The sequence below is a fragment of the Lissotriton helveticus genome, chromosome 2_1 (genome assembly GCF_964261635.1).
Source record: "Lissotriton helveticus chromosome 2_1, aLisHel1.1, whole genome shotgun sequence".
Classification (NCBI taxonomy): domain Eukaryota; kingdom Metazoa; phylum Chordata; class Amphibia; order Caudata; family Salamandridae; genus Lissotriton; species Lissotriton helveticus.
Window position 1 is genome coordinate 89,440,005 of NC_136059.1, and position 21,958 is coordinate 89,461,962.

Sequence of the window (21,958 nt, forward strand, 5' to 3'; positions counted from 1 at the left end):
GGAGTGCATTCCAGATCCTAGGAGCCATCCCTGAGAAGGAGCGTTTGTATGTTTTTTCCTTCCGGAATCGACGAGGTTTCAGGAGGAGATTTTGTGCTTCTGTTGGATCTTGAGCCTCCTGATATAGTCAGCTTGTGAGTGAGGTAGTTGGGTGACTTGTGGTGTAAGGCCGAATGCGTCATACAGGCAATTTTCAGCTGAACTCTGGCTTCAAAACGCAGCCAGTTCAGGGCTTTTAAGTCGGGGGATATATGCGAGTGTTTTCTTGAACCAGTGATGAGTCTCGCGGCCGCGTTCAAGGAGGCTCGTAGGGGCGCCGTTGTTGTTAGGGGGAGCCCGCTGAGAGCCACAATTCCGTAGTCTATGCGAGGAATGACTAGGGCTTGTACAACAATTCGGAAGACTTTGGGTGGTAGGAAGGGTTTGAGTTCTCAACGTGTTGATTTGGAAGTTGGCTCCCTTAGCTGCTTTGCTGATATGCTGCTGCATGTCGAGATTGGAGTCAAGTGTGATGCGAAGGGATTTTGCCGAGTCCACGATGGTGGGCTGGACATTTAGAGCGGTTAGATTGAGCCAGGTTTGGGTGATGGCCTTTTTCGCAGGGGGTGAGATCAGAAGGAACTCAGTTTTCAGAGCATTTAGTTTAAGGTGATTGTCGGCCAGCCATGCCTGGGTGTTTCTTAGTGTGGCATTCAAAAGTTTGATGTCTTCAGGGGATTGAAGCTTGAGGTAGAGCTGAGTGTCATCAGCATACATATGGAAGTGTACATTTGATGCTTGAAGCAAGGTGGTGAGTGGTTCCATGACGAGGTTGAACAATGTGGGGGATAGGGAGGAGCCTTGCGGGACTCCTAGTGTTACGGGTACAGGCGAGGACAATGCGTTGTTGATCTTGAACTTTTGAGACCTGTTGTGCAGAAAGGAGGTGAACCATTTGAGAACAGTCCCGGATATGCCCATTCTGGTGTTTAACAGCTCCAGTAGATTCTCGTGTTTGACCGTATCAAATGCTGAGGAGAGGTCGAGGAGGATGAGGAGGCAGGACTCATTGTGATCAAGGATTTGGAGGGCGTCATCAATTATGTGAGTCATAGCCGATTCCGTGCTATGTTTTGCTCTGAATCCAGATTGGTGAGGGTTGAGGAGTTCAAACTGCTCAATGTGTTTTGTCAGTTGGAGTTGTACACATTTTTCTAGCAATTTGGCCAGAGTGGGGATATTGGTGATAGGTCGGTAATTGTTTAGGTCGGCCGGGTCAGCTGTGGGTTTCTTGAGTATAGGCGTGACTTGCCCTATCTTGAGGGAGTCTGGGATGAGGCCTTGTTGCAAGGAACAGTTGATGATTTTGGTCCAAAGTGGGAGGACCAGGGGGGTGAGGGCTTTAACAGCGTTGGCAGGTAGGGGGTCTGTGAGGTGATTGGCGGGTTTCAAGGTGCCGAGCAGCTTGTGAATTGATTCTTCAGTATAGGTGTCGAAGGACGACCATGAGGCGTTGTTTTTTGGTTGAGTGTTTGTTATGCATATGGAGCAGGAGTATCGGCTTACATCCTTGAGGAGATCACTTCTTATATTGTCTGTCTTTTGCTTGAGGAAAGCAGAAAAGTCTTCGCAACTTGGAATGGCTTTTGTTGAGCTGTTAGGTTGCAGAGGTTGCGTCTTGGTTTGGGTTTTTACTAACTCGAACAGTTTTCTTGGTCGGTTTTTTGCTTGATCCAGCTGTTGGCTAAAGAAGACTGATTTCGAGCGTTTCATTTTTCTGAAGTAAGCGTTTCTTTTACTCTTAAGCGTTCGAAGGTGCAGTGCTGAGGGGTCAGCTCTCCACATGCGCTCTGCCATGCGCATAGCACGTCTGTCTTCATTGAGTCTACCATCATACCATGGGTTCGAGTTCTTGGTGGCGACTCTTCATTTGCAGGGGTGCGGCTTCATTGATTATCCTGTGCCTATCCTGTCCTATCCTGTGACTTCCAAAGACTTTCCACAACAAAACAAACCACAAACATCCAGGCCCAACACTAGGTGGCCATCTATGCACAGTGTGAAATCTGCAGCTCATATGCCTCAAACAGTATATTTTTATGCCTGTTGGTTCTAAAAATAAAACCACTATGTTTTGATATAACAATTGGCCTGGAGTGCAGTCTTTGAGTGTGTGAAATCCTGTGTAGTGGTAGCTTGGTCGAGCAGTAAGGTCAGTCCTGACTTTAACCCCGGTTACACCTCTGGGGTTTGTGGACTCTATACACACTACCTCATTCTGGTCCAGTATATATAGAGCCACTTTCTCACAATCACAGGCATTATAATCTGCTATGTAGAAAATGAAGACTGAGAACAAATCAAATATTCTTATACAGAAATAACCTGGAAGCACACTGACAAAAGCAGGCAAATGGTTCCTCTTGCACAAAAGGATTGCATGTCCTTGTTGGTAAACCGGCACTATGATTCAAAGACAAAATAGATCTGTGATACTAGGAGGAAATGCTTTTTTAAGTTCTAATACTAATCAACTAAATGCATGCTTTTTTTAAAAATACATTTCACTTGGGGAAAAATAATAATAACTTCGATGTCAAGATTCAACTTGCATAGGTTTATTAAATTTACCTAAAAAATGATAAACAGAATGAAAAAGTTACCAAGACAAAATAAAAAATCCTTACTCTTTCTTCTGGGCAACCACTGGCATCACTCTTCTCTCCTGTCGAGAGGAAAAAAAAAGCATAGTATGTAGGACATGAGTAAACTACAGAAATCGTTTAGGAACAGAACATACATTTAAGGATGGGAAAGAAAATTATTCAGTCATAAGTATGCATGATATTACAGATTTAAGTTAATTTACTGACCAAAAACACAGAACACCCATAAGACATGTTTCACTAGTGAGGTATAAGGGTTGATATGGCTTCAATGAAGTCTTCTCTGAAGTAAAACTAGGACGCATCAATATGGAAACTCCATCCTCAAAAATAAAGTAGGACTGTTCCCCATTACGGGCCCATTTCAACTCTGGGCCCCAAGAGGTGACTAAACATCTCGTATTGAAGGTGTGCTAACCCAAAAACATGGCAAATAATATAAACCAAATGGGCAGATTGGAAAAGTGGAGTAGAAAATGCACCAATAGAACAAAAAGACAAATTGTCACATGTGGATTGCATTATAGATGTACACAAAGGTATAAACCCTGCATTGCTGTAGGTCAAAATTCTAATTAAGGCACAATGGAGCACACGTTGGAAAGTGCCCCTCTATGGCATCGTGGCCCCCCACTTTTTGCCTGATGTTGATGTCTTTGACTAAGTGTGTACTAGGTTCCTGCCAACCAGATACCCAACTGAACTGTTGCAACCCCAATTGGCAACTCTGGCCAAATGCAATTCCATGGTGAAAGGTACCAAGGGTACCAAGGGCATTGTGACAGGGAAGGCCTCCAAGGACTGCAACACATTGTGGCACCATTAGAAGCCCTGTACTGCTCTTGCAGGCTGCATGTATAGATGCAGTGCAAAGTGAAGAGTCAACATGGTACACATCCCTCTGCAATACCTACAATCCACTGGCTATGGCACAATACCACTGGTGAGGGTACAGGTGCATGAGCGCTGTACCCCTACAGTGTCTAAGTCAATTCTTCAACATTGTATGTGCAGTAATGCCATTAAGAGTATATGGAGCTGGGATTGTCATTACAAACTCCACAGCACCATCAAATCTTTACTGAAAACTAAGAAGTTTAGTATCAAACTTCTCAGCACATTAAACCTACACTGATGCCAGTGTGGGATTTAAGGAAAAATGCACACAGAGGGCATTAAAGAAAAGCACCCTGAAAAAACAACCGAACACTAGTGTCCAGGCTGAGTGGCAGCTCCCCAGCTGCCACCACAAGACCGGTTTCTGAAACTCTGGGTCGAGAGTCTAATGCTCTCGGGGGCCTGAAACAATGCACATCCTGTGTCGAGGAGCCCAGCCTGCTCCTCCAGGTTGGGCAGGGTCCACAAAGGGGAACGAATAGTTTCTTACCTGTCGGTGTACTTTTGCAGCTTGAAGATCTTTCTGGATTCACTATGCTGTGCATAGACTTTGTAGCGGTTTGTTATGTTTGTGGCGCCTGGGTGGAAGATGAGCGTTGATTTTTGAAAATATGTTGAAGCACCTTCTGTCCTACTTGTGCTTCCTTGTTCATTTGTATATCCACACAGCAGTGCTTAGTGAACGTGTGCACTGAAGCCCATGTTGTCGCCAGGCATATGTCTTGAATGAGTGTGTTAGCCAGGAAGGCTATTGTTGCTCCTTTTTTCCAGGTAGAGTGGGCTCGTGCCCCTTCTGCTAGTTCTTGGTCTGCCCGTCTGTGGCAGAATTGTAAAGTTTGTGCGATCCATCGTGCGATGGTTCCCTTTGTTACTAGTCTGACCAGAAAACTGCTTGCAAAGGACACAAAGAACTGCTTTGTTTTGCTGTGCTCCTTGGTTCTTTCTATGTAGTGCATTACTGCTCTTCTAGCGTCCAATTTGCAGTGCCCTCTCTGCGCTTGTGGCCGGTTTCTGAAAGAAGCTTGGTATTTGTACTGTCTGGTTGATGTGGAACCTTGACACCACCTTTGGGATACAGTGTGGGTCAGTTCTCATCACCACACTATCATTGTGTATTTGGATGTAGGGTTCTTGTAACGTTAGCGTCTGTAGTCCGCTTACCCTGAGCAGCGAGGTGATTCCCACAAGGAAGGCCGATTTCCTCGTCGGCATTTGTAGGGAGGCCTTACGAATGGGTTCAAAGGACGTTTTTTCATAAGCTCTGTTCGGACAAACGGTGGCGGCATCCTCCTTGGTGGTGCGATCCTTTTTGCCCCTTCCAGGAATCTCTTTACTATCTGTGATGTAAAGAAGTTAGTCCCCGTTTCTCCTCGTGTAGGCTACTATCGCTGCTAGGTGTACTCTTAGCGAGGATGAACTTAGTTTTGCTTTCAGCAGGTGCGTGAAATCTTAGCACCATTGATTACCTGGTCATCTTGTCTAGCTTCTTCTTGCTGCACCATTTTTTGTGAACCTCTTCCATTTTGCCACATAGCACCTTTATGTACTAGGTCTCCTTGCCTCTCGTAGCACCCGCAGGGTGCTCTGGTAACTTTAGGTGTGCAAACTATGTCATCAGGAGCCTTGCTGCTAGGCTGAGGCTCTCTGGCTCTGGGTGTAGTACTTCTCTGTTTTGCATGGAGAGTAAGTCTTTCCTTCTCCCGAACTTGTGAGGTGCACCCTTTGCCATTTCCATTATCTGCGAGTACCAGGTCCGCCTAGCCCACTGGGGTGCCACCAGGATGAGTGTCATGTTGCTGGTTCTGCACTTGAGTACTCTGTATGTGGTATGGGGAAAAGCAAATGCAAATGTTTTCGACCAGCTTATCCATAGGGCATTCACCTGTGATCGCTCCTCTGGTTGCCTGGATGCGAAGTGTCAGCATTTTGCATTCTGGTGTGTTGCAAATAAGTCTGTTCTCGGTGTTTCCCATCTCCTGAATAGCCTTTGCGTTTCCTGTGCATTGAGCTCCCACTGTATGCTGAGCCAGTCTGCTTCCACATTGTCCTTCCCTGGTAGGTGTATGGCTAGCAGGTCTATTTTGAGTGGGATGGCCCAACTCCATACTTCCTGCGCTAGGTTGGACAGTGCAACAGATTGGGTTGCTCCCCGTTTGTTGATGTAGAACATCGTTGTCGTGTTGTCAGTTTGTATGAACTCTCTGGTTGTACAGTTTTTTCTAGAATGCCTTCAGGGCAAGGAACAGTCTTCAGTTCCAGGTAGTTGTGTCTGACTGCATCCACTGGAGTCCACAGACCCCTCACCTCGAGTTTGTTCATGTGTGCTCCCCAACCCATCTGGGATGCGTCTGTGGTGATGGTCACCGTTGGGCTTGGTGGGGTTAAGGGCTTCCCCCTTGTTATGTTCTCCCTGTTCCACCATGTAATCTCGTCCTGCACTGCGTGCGTTACAACCACTAGATCTTCCCAACTTCCTGTAGCCTGTGACCATTATTGTTGCAGCCATTCCTGGAATGGTCTCATGTGGGGCCGAATATTGGGGACAAGGTGTATGCAGGACGCCATCATCCCCATGATTTTGCTCCCTGTCGGAGCTCGCCCCTTCCGGTAGCAGCGCGTCTCCTTCAGCAGGGCCAGTGTTGTCTTGTCACTGGGGAACACCTTGCTCTGCATGGTGTCGATCTGTGCTCCGAGGAAGATCTTCACTTGCTCTGGTTCCATTAACACCTTCAATGCTAATGACAAGGTCAGCTTGTCATGCAGTACACTGGACGTGTGCTTGTGACGAGCGGACCTTGTCATGAACAATGGGAAAAACGAATATTCAGCACAGGAGAAAAATCTCCATAGCATTGAAGATGTTAAGGTTTTCCTCATTGTATGGAGAATCCTAGGTCTTTCAGGGTCTCTGTGACCCGCTGTGCGTGTTCCTTGCATGTCCTGTGTGAACTTGCTTTTATTAGCCAGTCTTCGAGGTAAGGGTATACATGAATCCCTTCTCTGCGCGGGTACGCTGCCACGGCTGCGAGGCATTTGGTGAAGACCCTTGGTGCGGACTTTAGTCCGAAGGCTAGGGCTGTGAACTGGTAGTGTTCTTTGTTGATAGTAAATCTTAGTAGATGTTTGTGCTGCCTGTTCATGGGGATGTGCAGGTAGGCATCTTTGAGGTCTATGGTGGACATGAAGTCTCAGTACCTTATCTGAGGAATGACCTCTACTAGGGATGTCATGTTGAACTTTTGTGTCCTTATGTATTTGTTTAGGAACCTTAGGTCCAGGGTGGGTCTAAGCTTTTCGTCCACTTTTGGAACTAGGAAATAGCTGCAGTACACTCCCTTTTTCCTTTCTCTGAATGGAACTGGTTCGATGGCCGCCTTCCGGAGGAGTTCTTGTGATTCCTCTAGGAGTAGCGCTAGTTCTTTTCCTGAAGGCGCCTTCCTTTTCGGTTTTCTGCTTGGTGGTTTCTTTTCCAGCTCTATGCAGTATCCGAACTGTATGATGTTTAGTGTCCATTTGTCTGTAGTTATCTTCTTCCACTCCTGGAAGGAGTGTATTAGTCTACCTCCTACTGGTGGTACATGTTCGTCGATGTTTGGTCCGTGTAACTCCCCTGTGAGAAGTTGGCCTGATGTGCAGTGTTCACTATTCTAGTGATCACTATATATCAGTCCAAACAACCCTTATTGATGATTGGTTGTAAGTCAACCTTATAGACCAGCTATCCTAGTAGCATGGATACGAGCAGTCTAAGGCTAAGACTCTAGAGGGCGTGTTAAGCCAGCTGTTTTACCATCACATTACCCCTTGAACACCCAGTGAAAGGACACCACACAAGTGTTATGAAAATAAACAATGTATTTATTAGAATCACAACAACCCTGTACTCTTTATGAGGACAGGGTGCTAAGCACACAACAAAACTCTTACGAAAATACTTTTAAGTTAGCACGTTACACAAATGCCCGAGGGGCACGAAAAACCATATATTCTAAAAGTGGAATGCGAAATTACTAGCAGGTAAGTACAGTACTAATAGGCTTTGGAATCGCTAGGACTTGACTAGGGAATCGTTAGATTACTTCTAGGAGACCCAGGGGACTCGGGTGCACTCTCACGCGGGATGCGGGACAAAGTCTATGGAGGCTAGTAAAGACAAAGTTAGTGTTCACGGGCGAACCCGACCTGGTAGGGAGAAAACGACAGTGGATCCTGACCCTAGGATAGTGAGGCTATGCTGGGACATCGAAGTGCCGAAGTTACCTAGCCCAGGGGCTGCAGCTGCATAGGTCTGAAAAGACGTCGGGGATCTCGTTGCCGGACCAGGAGCCTGGAAGGAAGAAGTTGCTGGCAGGCGACCAGTGAAGAAAAGTTCGATGGATCCAAGCCTGGATCAAGGAAGAAGGAAACCTGAAAGCAGAGGGGACCAAGTTCTTGAATCACTAGCCAGTGATTAAGTGGGCACCAGGATGGCACCGGGCGAAGTCACCGCAGTCAGGTGAGTGGGCACGGCTGGGCTCTGCAGTCTCTCGGACCAGGAGGCGTTGTCGGCGACCAGGATGGAGGTGCGAGCTGTCCCACGAAGGTTCTTGCTGTCGACGTCGCTGGACCCAGGATTGGGCAACAAGTCTTGGCAAATGCAAGGCCCACGCGGTGGACCTAAAATGGCGTCTCAGCCGGACCGGGAGGGTCCAGGGTACTTCTCCGATGGAGGGAAGCAAGGGCCAGTCTGGAGCAACCAGACCAGCAGCAGAAATGTCGTCGGGCGTCGTCAGGAAGGCCACAAGCCAGCGGGCTAGTAGCCAAACAACGCGGTGAGCAGCAAAAAGCAGAAGGGCCCCACGCAGATCGTGGAGATGCTGGGGGGCTGCACTTCGGTGCTGGAGCTGCTCAGGGTCGGGGCTTCTCGGACCCCAAAGCACTCGCCAGGAATTCACTCGGCGGGCTTGCTGGAAAGAAGTCGTGCAGTCTTGCAGATGGCCGGTCCCTTGAGTTCTCGTCGCACCCACGGTTCTCAGCTGGGCTGTAGAGGTGGGTAGAGGTCAGAGGTGCCAGGGAAGCCGGTTCTCGTCGAGCTGGGCAGTCGGATTCCGGAGGAAGGACTTGCAGCAGACCGCAGTGTTCTTAGATGGTGCCTGCGGATGCAGGGTGACTACTCCTTAGCCACAAGGGAGAAATCTTAGGAAGAAGTCTTGAGTTCCTTTCGTAGAAAGTAGTTTCAGGATTCAAAGATGATCTGATTTGGAAGGGGGCCAGTCTCTACCTTTATCTGGGAAAAGGGGGCTGGCACGCGACTAAGTCCTGCCCTATGGGTGGGACCAGGAGGGGGGTGGTTACACCCACTTCCTTGGCGGGCTTTCCCCAGGCCAGGGGCTGGAGTGCCCCTGGAACTGGTTTCAGCCGGCCTATGCACAGTGAGCACCGGGGTGCCACTTGCAGTCACCTTCCTCTAAAGCCCTGCCTACCTACAATACACAAAACCCTGTCTGGGACGGTGCTGGCACCGCCCCTGGCAGGAAACCCTTTGTCCTTATCTCCTGCTCTGGGAGGACTCCCAGCAGCAGGAGGGCAGACTTGTGTCTCGGTGGCAGCATCCATTTTGTGGATGCTAAGGCTCTGTCTGACTTTTAACCGGGTTATAGGTTACATGCATGTCGTGTCCCTCTAGAAGGGTGGAATGCTAACCCCGTCGCCAGAATTGGCGAGGGGTTAGTATTCCAATTCGTATGACACCTTACTCGACATGTTTTGATAAAGCGATACCAGAGTTGGCATTTAACCGCGAGGATTATAATGCACTTAAGAGTATATGGTATGCGATATCATGGAAACGGCTAAGGGATGGGTCCCGAAAGCCGCAGACAGGCTCAGCTCATGCCAGAGCACCATCTCACACGATTCCAAGCACTCTGCCTTCAGGATTGTTAAGGCCTGCCATAGGAGTGACTGATAGGAGATCTGTGTGTCCATTTTGGGGTTAGATATATGTATACTATATCTAAAGCAAAGGGTGATTACACCACCTTGCCCCAGCTGTCAAGCAGCCAGTTGTGTCAGATTTGGATGGCCAGCCAGGGGTGGCATAATACATGCTGCAGCCCCTGGTAGGCCCTGGGTACCTATGCCCTGGGTACCTAAGGTACACTGTACAGGGACTGATAAGGTGGCTCAGTATCCAATTTAGATATGTACCTAAGGTACATGGAATCCATTTTTCAGAGAGAGCAGTGGGCCTGAGGTCCTGAACAGCAGGGCCTCAGGTCAACTAAGTCAGAAAACCAGCAAAACACCAGGCAAAAAGTTGGGGGCAACCATAGTCAGGGATCAACCTTCCTACATCCCCCTTGTTCGTCTTGTTGTGCTCCACCATCGGAGGGGTCGTGTGGGTGTCACTTAGAGGTGGGCTTCAGGCACTGTCTTTTTGCATGCCCTCATCCATTCACCCTACCGAGAAAGGACTGGCCCAGAGGCTGGTACTGCCAGGTTTGCTTTTGATGCCCCTGCTGGGATTGGTTGTCGCCCTGGTGCGCCTGCTGGAATGTCTGGTGTGACTTTCCCGGCTGCTTTCCTCCCCTTCTGTTTGGTCTCCGTGTCGGGGTACCCCTTCTCATCCCTCTGAATTGTAAGGCCCCCATGGACCTTGCAGTTTCATTTTCTTTCTTGAGCTGGGTGAGTTGCTCATCCACCGGTGCCCCGAACAGTGTCTACATTGAAGGGAGTGCTTAAGAATGTTGTTTTGCACTTCTGGCTTGAAGCCTGACATCCGAAGCCAGGCCTGCTTTCTTTCTGTGATTCCAATCACAATAAGTCTGCTGGATATGTTAGCCCCATTCAAGGCTGTTTTCAGGCAAGCAATTTGCTATATTTTCCCCCTCTTATAGCAGGTGTGATGCCCTTTGCTGGTATTCCTTTGGGAGGTGCTGGAGTAGTTGCCCCATTTCGTCCCAATGCTGGTACGGGTGTCTGTTCAGAAGTGCATTTGAGTTTGCCATGCGCCAGTGTACTGCTGCATTTCTTTATTTTTCTCCCAGTCAGGCCCATTCTCCTGCTTTCTTTGTCTGGTGGTAGGCCTGATGTTGGGACGTTAGCCCTCTTTCTGGCTGTTGCCACAAGAATGGGGTCCGCTGTGACGGATCCCTGGATGTAGGGAGGATCCTGAGAAGAATGTTTGTATTTTTTCTCAGTTCTCTGTGTCACAGACCTGCAGGTTGCCGGGTCCTTGAACGCCTCCCTCCCTTGGTTCATGATACTCGGAAGCATGAGAAGGACTGACTCTTTGTTTGAGTGGGGAGCAGGGTCTCCAAAAGGAAACATGCCTTAGGCTTTTCCTCTTTCAATTTTACTCCATAGGCCACTGCCGTGTTCTTGATGATCATGTTCTAGGCCTCAATGTTATTTGGTGGCGAAGGCCTCGAAGGATAAGTCTCCACGGGCTCTTCCGGATTTTCAGAGTCGATGTCCTGCCATTCAAGGTCTCGTATCATCGAGGATGCAAAGCCGAAAGTAGTTCGCTGGTCATCGCCTTCTTCATAGTATAGGCTGTAGGAGAGTGGGGTCTGCAATCCTATGGTCACCCCAGATTTTTGCTTCACTGGTTTACGACTTTCCCTGGCTGTGGGCAGGCTAATCAGACCCACAGCCTAGCTGTTCTCTCTAAATTAGCAACCATGTACTTTAGGTGCATTTACCAAATGGTACTTGGCCACCTTATCAGTCCCTGTACCCAGGGCATAGGTGTACCCAGGGCCTACATGGGGCTGAAGCATGTATTATGCCACCCCTGGCTGGCCATCTAAACAGACACAACTGGCTGCATGACAGCTGGGGCAAGGCTCAGTGGCTCAGTGGTTAGAGGCGGCAGACCCGGAAGCTGAGATCGACCGTGGACCAGGGTTCGATTCCCCGCCTCGGTGGGTCTCGGATCAAAAATTCCACGGACTCGACAATTCTCGCTCTGGTGCCTACTCAACTCACGGGGTCACACTCTGCGACTCTGGGCAATAGCTTGCTTAATCTCCACTACGGCCCCTCGCGGCGGGATGCCTGGCTTTCACCTTGTGGACACCCTGCTGGGGTTTCTCACAGAGGAATACCAGGACGGGTTCCCTAAGCAAGCGCCGGGACGCTCACGGGCAGCCGTGCGCTTTACAAATCCAGCACATTTACATTTACATTTAAGGTGGTGTAATCCTACTTTGCTGTAGATATAGTATACCTATATCTAACCCTAAAATGGACACATATACTCCTATCAGTCACTCCTATGGCAGGCCTTATCGATCCTGAAGGCAGAGTGCTTGGAATTATGTGAGATGGTGCCCTGGCATGAGCTGAGCCCGTTTGCAGCTTGCGGAACCAAGTCCTTATAGCTGTTCCATGATAACGCTATACCATATACTCTTAAGTGCATTATAATCCTCGCGGTTAAATGCTAACTTTGGTATAACATCATCAAAACATGTTGAGTAAGGTGTCATACGAATTGGAATACTACGCCCTTGCCAATTCTGGCGACGGGGGTAGCATTCCACCCTTCTAGAGGGACACGACATGTATGTAACTGAGAACCCCGGTTAAAGTTAACTCTAGCCTTGGCATCACAAAATGGATGCCACCACAGACACAAATCTGAACTCCTGCTGCTGGGAGTCCTTCCAGCGAGGGAGGCTTGGACAAAGGGTTTCCTGCCTTGGGAGGTGCTAGCACCACCCCAGACAGGATTTTGTGTATTGGGTAGGACAGGCCTGAAAGGAATGAGACATGCCCGGGGCACACAAGGTGTCCTGTGCATACACCGGTTCAAACCAGTTGCTGGGGCATCCCTGCCCCAGCTCTGGCGGGAAACCGGACAAAGGATAGGGGGTGTAACCACCCCCCTTCCTGGTCCCACCCAGGGGAGGGACCTAGTCAGTAGTGCAGCCCCCTTTAGGAGAATAAAGGTAGGAGCTGGACCCATTCCAAATTAGATTATCCTGAACTATTCAACAAGAAGAAACTCTGGACTTCGACTTCGAAGACTGAAGAATCTCCCTTGTGGGCAAGGAGTGTCCACCCTGCACAAGCAGGCACCATCAAGCGTCCAGCGGCTTCACTTTGTCGTCTTCCCTCGAGGATCCAGACTTCAGAGCCCGACGAGACCCGGATTCCCAGACCTCTCCGACCTCAACCTACATCTGCAGCCCAGCTGAGATCCGTGGGTGCGACGAGACACGTGGGACCGGCCATCTTGAACGAACCTGCACTTCGCTTTCAGCACGACTCCAGAGGTAAACTTGACCAAGTGCTTTGGGTACTGAGAAGCCCCAGCCCCGAGCAGCTCCTGCACCGAAGACCAGCCCTCCAGCATCCACGAGATCTGCGTGGGGCCCTTCTGCTTGTTTGCTGCTTGACGCGTTGTCTGGTCTCTTGCCGGCTGGCTAGTGGCCTCCTAGACGACGAACTTTGAAACTTCCACTGCTGGTCTGGTTGCTCCAGACTGGCCCTTGCTCCCTTCCAAAAGAGGAGCACCCTGGACCCTCCTGGTCCACTCCAGACGCCGTTTCCACTCACTGCGTGGGTTGCCTTTGCCAAGGCCTGTTGACGCCGATTCCGGATACACCGCCGCCGACCGCGAGAGCCTGCGTGGGACAGCTCGTGCCACCATCCTGGTCGTCGAAGACACCTCCTGGTCCACATGGCTGCAGAGACAAGCGTCCACTCTTCACCTGATCGCGACGACGACATCTGGTTCCTTCCTGGTTCCACTCCAGTCCCTGGCTAGTGACTTTGAACATTGTCCCCTCTGCTTTCAGGTCCTCTTCTTCACCGATCCACCCTTGGATCGCACCGGACATCTTCCTCCTGGTCGCCTGCATCTATTCGTCCAGGCTCCATAGACTTCAACGCGAGAACCCGACACTTTGACACCTATGCACCCGCAGCCTGTGGGTGAGTGAACGAGAGCATTTCGGTGCTCAAGGGTAGTTTAACTGTCCTAGTGTCCAGTTTCACAGTCGTTTTAGTCCTACCTAGTCAGGATTGTCCGTACTCACCTTTAACTTGAACTGTACTGTCCATAGACGTTGTTACGCATCTCGCGTGTGAGTTCACACTCTGCACACGCGTCCCGTGGGCCTCCTATTACTTACCTAAGGTGAAGATAGCGTAGTCCTAGCGAACCTCCAGCCTTTGGACAGCTCCATTCTTTCTATCGACTTTCACATTCCACTTACTTAGTATATGGTTTGTCGTGCCCCTAGGGCACCATTGTAATTTTGTGCAACTTATCGTATTTTTCCTAAGAGATTGTCATGTGCTTAGCCCTCTTACCTCAAAGAGTTCAGAGGTGTTGTTATTAATAAATATACTGTTTATTTTCATAACCTGTGTGGTGTCCTTTCATCTGGTATTCAAGGGGTTATATTGTGGTAAAACAGCTGGCTTCACATGCCAAAAGAGTTTAGCCTAAGACTGCTTTGTCCATGCTACCATTAGGATAGCTGGTCTATAAGGTTGACTTACATCCAATCACCATAAGGGTTGTTTGGACTGATACAAGGTGATCACTAGAACTAGTGAGCATCATATATTAGGCCAATATCACATAGGTCCTCTTTATCGAGGTGTTCATGGGGCTCGGGAGTTTGGCGGCCCTTCGGCGTTGAACTCCTCTTCCATTTCAACGATAGTCGTCGGCGCATTCGACGGTATCGTGAACCTTTTCATTTTCTCATCGAACTTTTTCTTCCTTTGCAGGATGTTCTCCATTGCGGCCTTGAGCCTTCTTTTTTCTCTCCATCTCAACGGCATGCTCGGCGTCCAGCGTTTCGGCCGATCTCTGACTTGAAGTCGAGCGGTCCTTTTCGGGGACAAGCTTAGACGACCTTGGCTTTTCGCCGGTCTTCGCCGCCTGTAAGTCCTTCCCGAAGGATACACTAGGCTGTTCGTCCTTGTATGCAGCTGCGGCCATCGAGATTTTCGGCACCAGTGCTCCCTTCGAGGACTTTCGAGAGTCCTGATCGGGCTTTCCAGAGTCGGTCGGTGGTTTAGGGGTCGACATCTCTCCTACCTCTTTAGATGCCTTCTTATTGGACTCTACAACGTGTAGTCATCTGGTCCCTCGGCGAGGTTGACCTCAATCGCTGGAGAGGCCCAGGTCCCGAAGCGACTGAGGTTGGCCTTTGCCTTACATGTTGTAGTTGGCTCTCCTCTGTCTCTCTTTAAGCCAGAGTGTCTTCGGGGTGAAGGCGGAACAGGCGTTGCAGTCCTTACTCTCGTGGTCTACCGGTAAGCAGAGGTTGCAAACCGGGTGCTGGTCCTTCTGCCTGTATTTGTGGTGGCAGTTACGGAAGAATTTAAAGGGTAATTGTCCATTCCTGCGCTCAGGGGGCCCCCTGTGCGCGCATTCATTGTCGGACGTCGAAGATCTCGAGTTACTTCTCCTCCTTCGTCGTCCCGGCTTTGATTGTCTTCTTCTAGTCTTTTCAAGTCCTTTTCTGTAGATGTTTGGTGTTATCTTCTTTTCTCCTTCAAATTTTCGGGAGCTTCACGCGACGATCCAGACCCAACGGTGGAAAAAAGATTCTGAAGATGGCGTCCAAGGGTGGGAGCTTCCGTAGGAAGTATGCCGACGTCACCAAAGGTACACCAAATGGTGGGACGTAGATGCCCACCTGGGCTACAAAAAATAAATAAAAATTGATTAAAAAAAAAAGACTACGATTCCAGACCCAACCACCAGATTGCAAAATATGCACAGCATAGTGAATCCAGAAAGATTCACGCTGCAAAAAGTTCTCCTCCTCCATCGTCGTCCCGGCTTGGTGATCTTGTTCTTCGGTAACTTCTCCAATCTTTTCAGTGAAAGTTTCGCCTTTTTCCTCTTCTTTTCACCAAAAAACTCTGGAGCCTCTCGGTGACGATCCAGACCCAACGGCGGAAAAAAGAATCTGAAGATGGCGCCCAAAGACGGAAGCTTCCGCAGGAAGCGTGCCGACGTCACAGGAAGTACACCAAAAGGTGGGATGTCAACACCCACCTGGGCTACAAAAAATAAATAAGAAAGAAAAGACTGAGGAGCTTCGCGCGCAACCAAGATGGCCGTGTGAGCTTAGGGCTCCCGAGACCCTCGCAACCTCCCGCAATTATCCTGTCTTATATCCTGCTTCTCATTGCTGTTTTCGTGAAGACGAACCACGCGTGAAGCAAAATCTGCGATCGGATTCTAAATCGGACCTCGGGATCCGGAGTTATGGCGCCTTGAAGATTGCGGCCTATCCCTCCATGATGCCCGGCTGTGGAGTTGCCATGCTGCCCTGTAGGAGAGTAGGGTCTGCAATCCTATGATCACCCAGATTTTTGCTTTTTGCTGCACTGGTTTACGACTTTCCCTGGCTGTGGGCCTGCTAATCAGACCCACAGCCTAGCTGTTCTCTCTATCCAAATTGTACTTAGGTACTGAATTGGCACTGGGCCCTCTCCAAGTCCCTGTACCCAGGGCTGAGGTGTACCCAGAAGTCTCCCAGGGGCTGAAGCATGTATTATGCCACCCCTGGATTGACTAACTAAAACTGACACAACTGGCTGCACGACAGCTGGGGCAAGGTGGTGTACTCACCCTTTGCTTTAGATATAGTATACCTATATCTAACCCTAAAAATGGACACACAGATCCCCTATCAGTCACTCCTATAGCAGGCCTTAACAATCCTGAAGGCAGAGTGCTTGGAATCGTGTGAGATGGTGCTCTAGCATGAGCTGAGCCTGTCTGCGGCTTTCGGGATCCATCCCTTAGCCGTTTCCATGATATCGCATACCATATACTCTTAAGTGCATTATAATCCTCGCGGTTATGTGCCAACTCTGGTATCGCTTTATCAAAACATGTCGAGTAAGGTGTCATACGAATTGGAATACTAACCCCTCGCCAATTCTGGCGACGGGGTTAGCATTCCACCCTTCTAGAGGGACACGACATGCCTGTAACCTATAACCCGGTTAAAAGTCAGACAGAGCCTTAGCATCCACAAAATGGATGCTGCCACCGAGACACAAGTCTGCCCACCTGCTGCTGGGAGTCCTCCCAGAGCAGGAGATAAGGACAAAGGGTTTCCTGCCAGGGGCGGTGCCAGCACCGTCCCAGACAGGGTTTTGTGTATTGTAGGTAGGCAGGGCTTTAGAGGAAGGTGACTGCAAGTAGCACCCCGGTGCTCACTATGCCTAGGCCGGCTTGAACCAGTTCCAGGGTCACTCCAGACCCTGTGCTGGGGAAAAGCCCGCCAAGGAAGGGGGTGTAACCACCCCCCTCCTAGTCCCACCCATAGGGCAGGACTTAGTCGCGTGCCAGCCCCTTTTTACAGGATAAAGGTAGAGACTGGCCCCCTTCCAAATCAGATCATCTTTGAATCCTGAAACTACTTTCTACGAAAGGAACTCAAGACTTCTTCCTAAGATTTCTCCCTTGTGACTAAGGAGTAGTCACCCTGCATCCGCAGGCACCATCTAAGAACACTGCGGTCTGCTGCAAGTCCTTCCTCCGGAATCCGACTGCCCAGCTCGACGAGAACCGGCTTCCCTGGCACCTCTGACCTCTACCCACCTCTACAGCCCAGCTGAGAACCGTGGGTGCGACGAGACCTCAAGGGACCGGCCACCTGCAAGACTGCACGACTTCTTTCCAGCAAGCCCGCCGAGTAATCTACTGGTGAGTGCTTTGGGGTCCGAGAAGCCCCGACTCTGAGCAGCTCCAGCTCCGAAGTGCAGCCCCCCAGCATCTCCACGATCTGCGTGGGGCCCTTCTGCTTTCCGCTGCTCACCGCGTTGTTTGGCTACTAGCCCGTTGGCTTGTGGCCTTCCTGACGACGCCCGACGACATTTCTGCTGCTGGTCTGGTTGCTCCAGACTGGCCCTTGCTCCCTTCCCGAAGAGGAGCACCCCGGACCCTCCTGGTCCACTCAAGACGCCATTTTGAGTCCACCGCGTGGGCTTGAATTAGCCAAGGCTTGTTGCCCAATCCTGGGTAACTTCGACGCCAACGACTTCATCCATCGTGGGACAGCTCGCACCTCCATCCTGGTCGCCGACAACGCCTCCTGGTCCGAGAGACTGCAGAGCCCAGCAGCGCCCACTCACCTGACTGCGGTGACTTCGCCCGGTGCCATCCTGGTGCCCACTTAATCACTGGCTAGTGATTCAAGAACTTGGTCCCCTCTGCTTTCAGGTTTTCTTCTTCCTTGATCCAGGCTTGGATCCATCGAACTTTCCTTCACTGGTCGCCTGCCAGCAACTTCTTCCTTCCAGGCTCCTGGTCCGGCAACGAGATCCCCGACGTCTTTTCAGACCTATGCAGCTGCAGCCCCTGGGCTAGGTAACTTCGGCACTTCGGTGTCCCAGCATAGCCTCACTATCCAAGGGTCAGGATCCACTGTCATTTTCTCCCTACCAGGTCGGGTTCGCCCGTGAACACTAACTTTGTGAATTCTAGCTTCCATAGACTTTGTCCCGCATCCCGCGTGAGAGTGCACCCTCTGCACCCGAGTCCCCTGGGCCTCCTAGTAGTAATCTAACGATTCCCTAGTCCAGTCCTAGCGATTCCAAAGCCTATTAGAACTGTTACTTACCTGCTAGTAATTCGCATTCCACTTTTAGCGTATATGGTTTTTCGTGCCCCTCGGGCATTTGTGTAACGTGCTAACTTAAAAGTATTTTCGTAAGAGTTTTGTTGTGTGCTTAGCACCCTGTCCTCATAAAGAGTACAGGGTTGTTGTGATTCTAATAAATACATTGTTTATTTTCATAACACGTGTGGTGTCCTTTCACTGGGTGTTCAAGGGGTAATGTGATGGTAAAACAGCTGGCTTAACACGCCCTCTAGAGTCTTAGCCTTAGACTGCTCGTATCCATGCTACTAGGATAGCTGGTCTATAAGGTTGACTTACAACCAATCATCAATAAGGGTTGTTTGGACTGATATATAGTGATCACTAGAATAGTGAGCACTGCACATCAGGCCAACTTCTCACATTGGTGAGCAGCGGTTGGGATTTGAGCTTGCTGTTGTTTTACCACACATGCCCTAAGAATATCTTGTGAAAGATCACATAAGTACTAAAGGTACATATAACTTAGCTTAGAATACTCTGAGTTCTACTGAACCAGCTGTTGTAGCTCCTAGGGCCTAGCACACCCTAAACTACAACTCTAGCAAGGGATCAGTAGGCAAACATATAGTGTAGGTAAGTGCACCACTTACACCTCACTAGAAAAGCATGTCGACTCAGGGGGACTCTACTGAGACTCCCCTGGTCAGTGTTGACCCTCCACAGGTCACTTCAAGATATGCAGCTCTCAATTTTCAGGAGATGAGGCAACTCTGTGTCTCCAGGAAACTGAAGCAGGGGTCTAACCCCACCATTCCCTTTCTGATAGGTCTCTTAGAGACATATGATGCCAGAAAGCTCTCAGTTACATGAGAGCATGCCAGCCTTAGAGGGAACCTCTGGGGATCCAGACCTCCCCAACACTGATTCAGCAGTTGAGGAGGAGGATCAGGAGGTACTCTCTGGGGATGAGGTAGACAAAGGTCTTGAGGTAGTCAGAAGGCTAACTAGGACCAACTTAGACTTACTTGGGCTAGGATCTGGGGGCCCCCCAGTACTAACCCGAAGTGGGCCTAACCTTGGAGTTAGGAGAGATAGATCTCTTTCTAGGGACTCCAATAGATCTCTGCACTCTAATGCCTCTTCTCAGGGGAGAAGGAATCCTCCACAGAGGAGATTTACTTCCCCTCAGAGAAGGGAGCATGAGGCTAGGATGAGACAAGCTGAACTGAGGATTGAAAGGGAAGAAATTGCCCTGGCCAAAGAGAAGCTTGCCCTGGCAAGAGAGCAGCAGATGAGTGGGCTAGCTCCCACTGGTGGCAGCAATCTCCCAAGAGATAGAGAGAAGGGTTTAGATACTAAACACCTGACTAAAATAGTGCCCCCCTTTAAGCAAGGGGATGACATCCAGAAATGGATGGCTGCTCTGGAGAGGGCCTGCACTGTGCAGAACATTCCCCAGAGTCAGTGGGCAGCTATACTGTGGCTCTCCTTTGATGGTAAAGGTAGAGATAAGCTCCTCACTACAAGAGTGGAGGATGCTAACAATTACCAGGTCCTGAAGAATATACCCTGGTTGATGGGTTTGGTTTAACCACTGAGCAGTACAGGTTGCTGTTCAGAGACACCCAGAAAACTCAGTCTCAGGACTGGTCTGATTTTGTGGATTGTGCCACTAAGGCTTTGGAGGGCTGGTTGCTGGGTAGCAAGGTTACAGATTACACAGGATTGTATAATCTAATGATGAGAGAACAAATTTTGAACAATTGTCAGAACCAGTTGCGGCACCAGCACCTTGTTGATTCAGATCTGACCTCTCCCCAAGAATTGGGAAAGAAGGCAGACAAATGGGTCAGGACAAGGATCAAGCAGAACCAGAACCAGAACCAGGGTGGTCAGAAGAAAGCAGACCAGAAGGGTAATGTTAAGAATGAGCAAAATGACCAGAAGTCTTCACCAGGTCCCCAACAAACCAAAGAGGGTGGGGGTCAGGCTTCCCAGAAAAAGAAGACTCAAGAAGGCCAGTCAAAAAGGTGGTGCCAGTACTGCAAAAGTAAATCTCACTGGTTTAGTGAGTGCACCAAAAGAGGAGGAGGACAAACTCCTGCCACTACAGCTCCTAAAGCAACTGCACCCCCTAGTACAGTCAGTAGTGGTAGTGTCACTCCCAAGGCATTAGTTGGGTTAACCTTGGGTACTGAGGGGTCTGACAACTTAGTTGGCACACTCACTCAGGCTGTCCTTGTCTGTACAGGGGATATGGATATGTCCCCTGAAATAAGTCCCAATACTTTGGGCAAATACAGGCAGACACCTTTGATTAATGGCAAAATGGCTCAGGCCTATAGGGACACTTGTGCCAGTGTCACCATGGTGACACCTAACTTTGTGGACCCTGGACAGATCATGCCAGGTACTGATTTCCTGGTGACCAATGCCAGCAATGTCACTACTAGTCATAGTGTAGCAATTGTAGCTTTCTCCTGGGGTGGAGTGAAGGGACAAAAGAAAGTTGTAGTCAGTTCAGACCTCCCAGTTGATTGTTTGTTGGGCAATGATTTGGAGTCATCACAATGGTCAGAAGTGGAGCAGAGGACTCACATGGAGATGTTAGGCTTGCCAGCACATGTGCTTGCTGTGACTAGGTCACAGGCCAGAAAATGCCCCACTGAACAGGTGCTGGATCCTGAAATTATGGACCAGACACCTCCCAAGAAGAAGAGCAGTAAGGGTAAGGCTTTGCCTTCCCCCTTGCCCCAGGTTGAGGATCAAGTCTCTGAGGAGGCTGATCTAGAAGAGCTGAGGGAAACTGAGCCTAAAGAGCTTGAACTTGATCAAGTTGAGTTTCTGGGCTCAGGGGGACCCTCCAGAGCAGACCTGGGGAAGGAACAGTTGAGCTGCCCTTCCCTTGAACCCCTCAGACAGCAGGCTGCTGCTGAGGCTGCAGGGAATGCCACAGGTGCCCACAGGGTATACTGGGAAGATGGACTCCTGTACTCTGAGTCAAGAGACCCCAAGCCTGGTGCAACCAGGAGGCTGGTCATCCCCTTGTCTCTGAGAGGTTTCCTTCTCACCTTGGCCCATGAGATTCCCCTTGCAGGTCATTTAGGTCAGACAAAGACTTGGGACAGGCTTGTCTCACACTTTCACTGGCCCCATATGAATGAGAATACCAAGGAGTTTTGTCGCTCATGTGTCACTTGCCAAGCCAGTGGTAAGTCAGGTGGCACAACAAAGGCCCCCCTCATACCACTACCTGTGGTGGGGGTTCCCTTTGAAAGAGTGGGGATTGACATTGTTGGTCCAATGGAACCCCAGACAGCATCAGGACACAAGTTTATACTGGTGGTGGTGGACCATGCCACCAGGTATCCTGAGGCTATTCCCCTTAGGACCACTACAGCCCCTGTAGTGGCAAGAGCCCTAGTTGGAGTGTTCTCCAGAGTGGGTTTCCCTAAGGAGGTCGTTTCTGACAGAGGTACAAACTTCATGTCAGGATATCTGACTGCCATGTGGAAAGAGTGTGGTGTGAACTACAAGTTCACCACACCCTATCATCCACAATGCAATGGGCTTGTTGAGAGATTCAACAGGACCCTGAAAGGGATGATTCATGGACTACCTGAACCTCTTAGGAGAAGATGGGATGTCCTGATCCCCTGCCTCTTGTTTGCTTACAGAGAGGTCCCACAGAAGGGGGTTGGCTACAGCCCTTTTGAGCTTCTGTATGGGCATCCTGTAAGAGGACCCCTGTGTTTGGTGAAGGCAGGATGGGAGAGACCTCTCAAAAAGCCTGCAACCAACATAGTGGACTATGTACTTGGTCTCCGCTCCAGGATGGCT

The 21,958-nt window shown here is 49.8% G+C and overlaps 1 protein-coding gene across 2 annotated transcripts in view; it reads right to left on the reverse strand.

Moving 5' to 3' along the window:
• The window catches only part of ZNF638 (zinc finger protein 638), a 985,826-nt gene that overhangs the window by 732,168 nt on the left and 231,700 nt on the right, over positions 1–21,958 (reverse strand). For both annotated transcript variants that reach the window (XM_078674499.1, XM_078674497.1), the window contains one exon: positions 2,667–2,704. In XM_078674499.1, coding sequence (XP_078530625.1) covers positions 2,667–2,704 — 38 coding nt within the window. The remainder of the gene's footprint in view (positions 1–2,666; positions 2,705–21,958) is intronic.